At 46.3% G+C, this 9,841-nt stretch overlaps 1 protein-coding gene across 1 annotated transcript; it reads right to left on the bottom strand.

The window, feature by feature from the left end:
• Positions 1 to 257: 257 nt before the first annotated feature.
• Positions 258 to 4,402, bottom strand: sox9a (SRY-box transcription factor 9a). The gene is made up of 3 exons (XM_080723639.1): positions 3,539 to 4,402; positions 2,693 to 2,940; positions 258 to 2,297 (listed from the first exon to the last, which is right to left on the bottom strand). The coding sequence occupies exons 1-3, from the start codon at positions 4,021 to 4,023 to the stop codon at positions 1,534 to 1,536; spliced, it is 1,497 nt and encodes a 498-aa protein (XP_080579765.1). The 5' UTR covers positions 4,024 to 4,402; the 3' UTR covers positions 258 to 1,533.
• Between the last annotated feature and the right edge of the window lie 5,439 nt (positions 4,403 to 9,841).

Genomic DNA, 9,841 nt, shown 5'->3' with positions numbered 1-9,841 from the left:
AAGATTGGGTTTATAATAATTATAAGTAATCTGTACACAACTAGATCACGTAGAGAGAGAAAACATTTAAAAACGGAAAACATTTACAAACGATAAATAAACAAATTTTGTACCACATACAAACAGCAAACTGTTCTGGCATGAAAAAATGTCCTTTTTTTCCATCTTAATTAGTTGCTGCGGAATAATAACAAAAGACAAACAAAAGAAAAGATAATTGCAAATAGTTATTTTCAAATAAAATTAATGCTAGAGAATAAATTAAGAAAAAAAAAAGTTAGGAAATGAAAGGGGGGGGGGGGGGGGGGGCTTGTATAGGAATATGACAAAGAGATTTAGTTTTTTTCTCTCTCAGACTCAGCTGAGACCTGCTGGTGGGGGGGGAGGGGAGGGGGGACTGGGGGGGATTGGCACTTCCTGCAGCCCCTGAATCAGGAAGTGCAGAAGTCGGTTGTGGCTTCGACACAGCAGTGCCGGGGGGGGGGACAGAGAGCCTCTCTCTGCTGTGGCTCCGCAGGCACCAATGGTATCAAGGCAGTTAGCCAGGTGAGAAACAAGCACTGCTCGGTTACATCCAGCAACACACTTAAAACAAAAAAGAGCCTGAGTTATACTGAGTTGCGACATGGGGATGTCGTGTAAAAACAACCGATCTACAAGCACGGCTTGTGCACGGCTGTCCCCACGCGCAACTAAGCATATAAAGTATAATTCAGGCGTTTAAGGCCCCTGGTAGAAATACATGACGCTTAATTAGCTATAGCACTTCCAAAACACAATAAACTTGAGCCGAAGCGAAGACAAAAAAACAAGAGAGAAATATATAATATTTGCCTAATTCACGGATGACACTGTCATATATCATGGCCGATAATCGACGACTATTTCACACTGGCACACTGCTGTAATTCTTACATCTCTCACAGGATATTATTACGATAACGTATGTACAGTACAGAGATTTTTCAAAGCAGAACGTTGGCTATCATAAGTCTGCAGTGTTAAGTAAAAGGGACCTGTCCTGCTACTTCCTGTACAAAAATACATCTATGAGAAGTAAGGCCACTGGAGAGTTTGTCACCTCCTTCCACGTGTATTAACCCCCCCCCCCCCCCCCCCCCCAACATGTTGATGACAATGACGACGAAGATGACAATAATAAGGCTGACAAAGGGCAGAACACATACACAGTACATACTAAAATATTTATAACCGATATGTCCTCACAGAGGATTTCCAAAATGTCTTTATGTTATATCTAAAAAAATATAATCACAAAACTCGCAATACAAAAGGCACTGTCGTGAGCCATTCCAGATATATTTTCAGTACTATATATAAAAAAAAAAAGGAGAAAAGTGTCCCGGTCATGTTTTTCTGTTGGCAACGAAGGACGCGTTGACTTGGCGACCCCGGAAAGGTCGCCAAGGGGGGGCGGAGAGAGAGAGACAGAGAGAGAGAGAAAAGTCAATGCGTGTGAGATGGGTTGCGTACAGTCAAAATGGCGCTGGGCCTGGCCTCCCCCCGCCTGCTCTAAGGCCTGGAGAGCTGCGTGTAGACGGGCTGCTGCTCCCAGTGCTGCGGACTGTGGGTCTGGGGGACGGAGGGCACGCCTGTGGTGTCGGCGATGGGCGTGTACATGGGCCTCTGGCTGGGGCTCATGTAGCTGAAGGTGGAGTAGAGGCCGGAGCCCTGGTTGGAGGCGGCGTGGCTGTAGTAGGAGTTGGCGCCGGCCTGGTCTGAATAGTCATACTGTGCCCGGGTGATGGACGGGTAGGAGGCGGCGCTGTAGTGCTGCAGGTTGAAGGAGCCGTAGGTGGCGTGCTGCGGAGGGGAGCCCTGCTGCTCGCTGTAGTGGCTGGGGCTCAGCTGCTCCGTCTTGATCTGCGTGGTCCGCTGGCCGCTCTGCTCCGCTGCGCCGCCCAGGGCGGTCAGCGAGTGCTGCTGCTGCTGCTGCTGCTTTGACATCCAGGCGTGGGGCCCGGCGTTGGGCCCCTGGCCCACCGAGGAGGCGCCGCCGCCGATGCCGTAGCTGCCCGTGTAGCCGCCGGCCTGGGGCGCGCCGCCGCCGCCGGCCACCAGGCCCACGTGGCTGTGCGGCGGCAGGTACTGGTCGAACTCGTCCACGTCGAAGCTCTCGATGTTGGAGATGACGTCGCTGCTCAGCTCGTTGATGTCCACCGCGCCAAAGTCGATGCCCTCCTGCATGGGGCGGCCCTCGCGCTTCAGGTCCGCCTTCCCCTTGGGCAGGTCCGTCTTGGGGGTGGTGGGCGGTGTGGGCGGGCCCTGGGACTGACCTGTTTGAGTTAGGAGGAAGAGACGGGGGTTATCATCGGAGCTGTTGTGAACACAAACAGTGTGTTAATAAAGATAATCCCGGGGTTTCCTGCGCCCAGGGAATGGTGGCATTTTGTTCTCTCGCCTGTTGACTTTTCAAGACAAAGAGAGTCGTGGCCGCATGGGGCCAGGTGTCACGTTTGTGTGCTCACTTGTAAAACCCCGCTAATCATTAACAGGTGTCTGTCCAATGTCCCCCCCGCCCCCCTCGCTCCCTCCCCTCCAAAGGCTCTAATAGACCATCAATATGACTTTCCGAATGTGACATTATTTTCTAAATACCCTGTCAGAAACCATACCGCTCAAACGCAACTCCTAAAACAAACAAATGCAAATTGGCTCAGACTTGTTTTACCTGAATGCTCGCCAGGGGAGTGCACTTCGCCCATGCTCGACGCTGGTGAGTCCGCCTGCTGCAGCGCCTTGAAGATGGCACCGGGGGAGATGTGGGTCTGCTCGCCGTCCTCGGGCTCGCTCTGGCCGTTCTTCACGGACTTCCTCCGCCGGGGCTGGTACTTGTAGTCGGGGTGGTCTTTCTTGTGCTGCACCCTGAGGCGCTCGGCTTCCTCCACAAACGGGCGCTTCTCTCCTTCATTGAGCAGTCTGGAGAGAATAGCAACAAGAACAACGCATAAGAATGGATGCATAGAGATTAATAACAAGCAGAAGCTTAATCGTTGCAACAGACGGTGCAACTAATCAAATCGTGGCACATACACATACAGGCAGCCTAATAATCGCGGTCGCATTTTGTATAATTGGCAGCTGTCTAGATGTTTTACGTGCTGCTTCTATTGAGCGCTCAGCAATTAGGCTTCAGTTTGTGCGTGTAATAATTGAAAATGCAATAAAAAGGAATGACAACAATAAAATTGAATCACTAAAAAGAGATTTGACAAATAGGAAAATATTTATGCACGTCTCTATAGGAAGCAACGTGTGCAGTGTGTGCATTGCGGAACTCGAGCACTGCGCAGTAAAGTCCACAGCGTTCATTTAACTCCGAGATAACATTTAACATACAACACATTTTAACACATTTTTAACTGAGTGCACAAATCAAACCGCTGCTTCTAAATTCTCACGCTCAGAGTTAAACGGAGACGGATTTGACAGCGCAAAAGGCGCGCGCACCAAAACCAAAAGTGCAGTTGCAAGAAAAGAAAAAGTGCAACAAGCGATCAAAGATTTTCTCTCGTACCTCCACAGCTTGCCCAGGGTCTTGCTGAGCTCGGCGTTGTGCAGATGCGGGTACTGGTCGGCCAGCTTCCTCCGGGCGGCCTGCGCCCACACCATGAAGGCGTTCATGGGCCTCTTGACGTGCGGCTTGCTCTTGCTGGAGCCGTTGACGCGCACGGGCATGGGCACCAGGGTCCAGTCGTAGCCCTTGAGCACCTGCGACACGGCGTCGCGGATGCACACGGGGAACTTGTCCTCGTCGCCCTCCTTCTTGTAGACGTCGCCGTGCAGCGGGTGGTCGGCGCCCAGGACGTGGTGGCCGTGCAGGCCCAGGAGGTGGTTGTCGGAGCACGGCCGCGTGTTCTCCGTGTCCGAGCCGGAGCCGCTGGGGCACGGCGAGCCGCCCGCCGAGTCCTCGTCGCTCATGGTGCAGGGGCTCGGCGCGTCGGAGGAGTGACACTTCTCCTGTTCCTCTGTCATCTTCAGGTAGGGGTCGAGGAGATTCATGCGAGACGGATTATTGGATAAAACCCAACAGCTTCTTGCAGGAAAATGGAAAAGTTTTTGCTTCTGGTGATGGTGGTGGCGATGATGATGATGATGATGGAGTGAAAGTCCTTTTTTCTTCTCCTCCTCTAAATCCCAAAGTCCTGCTGCGGTGTGCCAAAAAGACTGTAGAAACGACAGTCCGCAAGGCGCACACAGCTCGGACAGGCGAACTGCACTGCTTTCAAAAAGCAAAAAAAAACAACTAAATATGTCAAAAAAAGAAATTTAAGTCCATTCAAGTTCGTTCAAAGCACGGTTATTGTTGTTGTTTTTTTACAACCAACGGGTGAAATGCAAGTGCATGCGCTGGACGCACAACCGAGTTGCTTTCACTGGAGAGAAAGTTGTGTAAAGTAAGTTTCAGTGGAAGCATCTAGCGCTGCGGAGGCTTGCTGTGAGATGTGGAGAGGGCGCAAACAGACGCTGGATTTATCGGTGTCGCTCGACGCGCCGATTGGCTGGAAGAAAAGGGAGGAGTCGAAACACGACTCTGCGCTGCAGTCAACAACACTGAAAACTTATTTCCAATGAGAAAATGTAGTTCCCCCTCTCCCCATTCATCTGTGGTATAATTTACATTTAAATTCAATTATACTACGTTTCATATAGTTTATCTTTAAAGTTTAAATCTTTAAATAGGCCTACTATAGCCTCAAAGTCAGAAGTTTATAAAATATAACATTCAATTTCTAAATGTCCCCTAAGTTTTACAACTTTCCAGCAACTCACCCTAAACTTCCTAAACTGTGAATAGATTAGCCTACATAGTACACTTTACATTAGGTCTATCACATTAATGTTCAATATTTTCTACAGGTTATTCATATAGTCATAAGTAATTAATTACACAACTCGCGAGATAGACCCATCTAAAAGTTTAATTTCTGGCACTTTAAAAATGCTGTGGGCTAGGCTTTTAACTGTCACGTATTTTTTTAAACAGCTATTTCAGACATATAGATTTATCTTCGTTTGTTTTGCCATTGTTTGTTCTAAAAGTTTTTACTCGGGTTTTCATTGAGCAGAGTAGACTGTCCAGCGACTGAGTGGAGTTTTATGTTAACGCGCTACACACAGGCTTCAGTCACTTCAGCACTGCACGGGGCTGAGCTTTGGCCAATAGGGGGCGACAGCAGTCCAGAAACTTTCCGAGGCATACATCCCCTGCTTTCTGATGTAGCCTATAATGAGTGCAATAATCATAATCTGTAGATTTGGTTATATAACATTAGATGCAGGTTTGCGATTTGTAATCAGAGATATAACATTGTAGCTGTAGAGCCGATCATGTCAGTCGAAAATGGTGTCTTATTTTAGTGAGGTTTTATTTTCCAACATCAAAATGAATACATTTTGCTAAATGAGGCTAAATTGATAAAAGAACAAAAAGGGTGTCTATTATTTTATTTCTCTTTATTTATCCTGATAGAAATATTCAAATTATATGATACACATCGTGTTTAACGTATCCAATATACATATTGTGAATTAGTGTAACTTTCTCTCTTATACAGTCTCTCCCTCTCTGACATTTTGGGTCTGACAGTGAGAGTCTGGTTTCTTAAAGTTAAGTATTCAAGTGGAAAGAAAAAGTCATATCAGCACTAATGTGCTGCTGCTAATACTAGCAGCAGCACATTAGTATACTAACTACTGAAATAATTAGGCTTAATAGGCCAATAATCTGAATATTAATAATAATATGAATGTGAATAAAATTAAGACTAAAAAATGAGGATTCGGGTAAAGGCTATTAACTTAAATATACCCTGTGGTTGTCAAATCTGTCATGCTATTTACAGTAATTCATTGACTGCGGTAGACTATAACTGAAGCGAAACAGAATTGGCAGCAGCAGTAAAAAAAAAAAAAAAAAAAGTACCTTGTTGGATAAGTTCCAACTCTTGTTTTGTGAGCGACAAAGGACCTTTTGTTGGAGCTGGTTCTGTCACTAATCCAGGTATTTAATTTTAGAAAGTAAATCTGAATATATAGCTCCAAGCAGGGGCGTCACACCAAATTATGGGCCCTGGGTACAAGGATTCACTGCGGGCCCCCCATGAATGTTAACTATTGAAAAATAGCAGATATACAAGCTTGTAGATCTGCTATTTTTGAAAAAATTGTGAAACTGTGTGCAAGAAACCTATGTTTCCATGTCAGTGGTGCTCAAACCTTTTCATGTCAAGGACCCCCAAGATGATATGTATTTGGCCACGGACACCCATCTCTATATATATTCAAAGATTTGCACACATTTTCACGACTACAATCTACAAGCTCGCAGCGCGGCACTCGGTGCCGCGCTGTGAGCTTGTATATCTGCTATTTTTCAATAGCTAAAGTTACTAGGGCCCCTCCACCTTGGGCCCTAGCAACTCAGTCCCACTCCCCCCCCCCCCTCCCCCCTGTGACACCCCCGGCTCCGAGTTCACTTGCAGGCCTATATACCGTCTAAACTATTAGAACGTTACCCTCGCCATGCCCCCTGAATGCAATGAACTGCAAAAGGCCACATTAATAAATGTAATGAGATTAGAAACCTTAAACGCTTCATTTCTACAAATTAGGCTGCGCAGCCAAAGCACGGCACACGTTGTGTAAAACGTCGTTCTTGTTTTAACCTTTGAGTCGAGCCATTGGTGGTAAGCCAAATAATGTTCTATTATTTTATCAGCCATGCTGATAATGCCCTTCGTATAGTTTGTTGACACTTGATATAAAGATTGATAGCAATGTTTGGTTTCCTCTTATTGCAAAGTATGGAAGTATTCTACCATAGTGTGTGTGCGCCTCGTACCACCCAGCACTGGTGTGGGTTTGTGTGCGCGTGTGTGTGCGTGTGTGCGCAGGCATGCACATGTGCACTGCGAGCAGCATGCTGTCTTTTGAATCAAACCCCTCTGACTGACCTGTCAGCTTTGCTTGCTCGGTTGGTTTATACTCTGCCTTACCACAGTGTCGTGCGACTAAGCATAAATCAGGGCCATAGCTATAGCCTACCTGTAACCATGATGTTGGTTGACAATAGCCCTTTTCCACTGCAAGGTGAACTTTTTTTATTTTTTCATTGCGTATGGCCCGGTTCCAGACAAGGTTACTGGAACCTTTTTAAGGTCCTGCTCCTGAGCTAGAACTAAACTTTAGTTCTGGGAACCTATGGGTGGGGCCAGCAGCGCTGCTGCTCTTTTTTTTTGGGACTTTCCTGCTGGTTAGTTCTGGTTATATATCGTCACTGTCGGGCAGAAACCTCGTATCTCCAAGTTTCAAATTTGAACGTTTTTTTTCGCGAAGTAAAGCCCTGCTTCGTCAGACAAGGCTGTCGCACAAAAGTAGTGAAAACAGCAGATCTACAAGCACACAACGCCTCGCGGTGCGAGGCGTTGTGTGCTTGTAGATCGGCTGTTTTCACTAGTTTAAATCATTTTTTAAATGATAAATGCAAAACAAACGGTTTTGGAGATCTCTCTCTATAGCGCGCAATGAGGGCCTCTCCAACTCTTTTTCCCGGGCTGAATCAGGGGCCCAGCACGTCCCTGGATGCTGTCCTCTCTGTCGGGGTGGAAACCTCGTCGTGTCCAAAACGGTTACTTCTCAGGATTCAAAAGCTCAAAACATGTCGCTTTGCGCCACGTTTCGAGCTTGTAGATCTGCTACTTTTGATGCTTTTGACGCTGTAATATACGTTCAAATTAGGGCGTAAAAAAACCCACATTCAAAAAGTTAGAACATGGAGATAAAAGGTTTCTGCCCGACCACAGCGTTATACAACCCAAAACGAACACACGTGTTGGAGAAGAGAGCGCTGGCTGAACTGTGGGGGCTCAAGTTGTTTTGTTTCAACAAAACCTATTGAACGGTATATGTACCATAATCCACATTTTACACACCATCAGAGTAACTAGATTCTCGCGACTCGGCCTGAAACCTTGAGCCATTTTCCGCTGATAAGGCATAACCTCTGAGATAGGCTACTCCTGAGTACTGCGGTTGCAGTGAAAGGAACATTATTACAGGTTTAAATAGCAAACGTATGTAGAGAGGCCACCCTCTCTACATTTGCCCTAGGAATGTGGGGAAACAAAAGGTCCCAGGTTTGATTCCAGGCCCCGGACTGCTCCCCACTGAGCGCTCAATTGATTACTTGATTGATTGATTGAATACTTTATGAACAGTTTGCAAATAGTAGGCTACAGTGGTACGATTGCACAACGATGCCAAAAGGATAACACTAAAAGCCCTAAAGGGCTTGTTTCCATTGTGGTCGAGTGTATTTAAGTAATCAATATGACCACCTGAGTAGCCATCAGCTGGGTGTAGCTGCAACTGAATTCTCCCCCACAGGATTGAGAAAGTCTACATTAATACAATTACATTTCACTTGGTAGCTATTGCTATGATACACACACACGCGATATGATATGGTATGGTAGGTATGGTATGGTATGGTATGGTATGGTATGGTATGGTATGGTATGGTATGGGTTTATTGCTTAGTCCCCAAAGGGAAACACGTTTTGCCACCAGAGCGAATACAAATACACAAAATCAAAGACAACATATAACAAACATACAAATACACAACAAATAACAATAACAGACACCCTCCCAAAACCAAGCTAGCGATGTACGTTAACGTTAAGGAATCTAACAGCAGCAGGAACAAAGGATTTCTTCATTCGCTCAGTAGATATTGTAGGCATCAAAAACCTGTTGCTAAACCTGCTACGCAGATCATTAAATACCTTATAGAGAGGATGGCCTTCGAAGGAAAGAATAGTGTTCAATTTGGTCCTCATTCGCTTGGCTATAGTGATATCCAAAGTATCCTGAGGGAGGCCAATCACTGAGCCAGCCTTTTTAATCAGTTTATTGATTGGGGATTTCTGTTCCGTATTTGTTACCTTGATTTGCAAGCATAAACATTATTTAACTCCATTTCATCGCTGTCGGATGGAAACCTCATAATAGTGCAAAACTGTTACTTTTCAGGATTTAAAAAAAAAGACTAGAAAGAGTGCCGTGACGCGAGTCACACTTGCAAATGAATTCCGTCTTACCGTTTGAATTTTCCCCATTCAAGTCAATGGGGAAAATTAATTCACTAATGAATTAATGGCCATATATGGAGATCTCTTTTTTAAGATTCGTTTTTGGGCTTTTGTGCCTATGATCAAGTAGAGCGTTAATTTATACATAAAAAAAGTTAAAATATGGTGATCAGAGGTTTCTGCCCGACAATAACTATTGGTCATTTCATATGGTCTGGGTCCTGCATGAGGCTGTAGACAGTCTCATAATGCAGGGGGGGAAACCCGGCCATGGCTAACACCCCGGTATCAGAGGCGTGGAACGGGTGTGCGCGTCGCCCCCGCGACGCAGACCGCAGTGTGGGGGCCCTGTGGCGTTCAGCAGGACCATGGGTCCTGCGGCCGAGACAAGGGGCGGATGCACAAACCCGCGTTCGGGCCCACTGTGTGCACACCGGGACACTTGCCTGTCAACCCCAGCAGGCCTTGGGAAACTTCTCAGCTTAAGTTTGAGCCACGGTGTTAAAATTCTGGGGCAAACACTGGGGGTAAACTGCTAAATCATGTCCTCCACCTCCCCTTACTCTCTCTCTCTCTCCCTCTCTCGGATTCCACTGCAAATGTTTGAGCAACGGCCGCGTCCACCTTTTGAAAGTTCGAAAGGCATATTTAAGTGTGCGTGTGGGTGTTGTTTGTTGACCGTGTGTCTACTTACTTGGGGTTGTGCTACGTATTACACTTTTTAA

This window comes from Nannobrachium achirus, assembly GCF_963921795.1.
Source record: "Nannobrachium achirus genome assembly, chromosome: 4".
NCBI lineage: Eukaryota > Metazoa > Chordata > Actinopteri > Myctophiformes > Myctophidae > Nannobrachium > Nannobrachium achirus.
This window is presented reverse-complemented; position numbering and strand designations above follow the sequence as displayed.

What these genes read in the sequence shown, in the direction of transcription:
- sox9a (XM_080723639.1), bottom strand. Translation starts at nt 4,023, where the DNA reads ATGAATCTCCTCGACCCCTACCTGAAGATGACAGAGGAACAGGAGAAG. An exon ending in ACCCTGGGCAAGCTGTGGAG is followed by an intron (nt 2,941 to 3,538) that starts GTACGAGAGAAA and finishes TATTCTCTCCAG; the next exon opens with ACTGCTCAATGAAGGAGAGA. An exon ending in CTCCCCTGGCGAGCATTCAG is followed by an intron (nt 2,298 to 2,692) that starts GTAAAACAAGTC and finishes TAACTCAAACAG; the next exon opens with GTCAGTCCCAGGGCCCGCCC.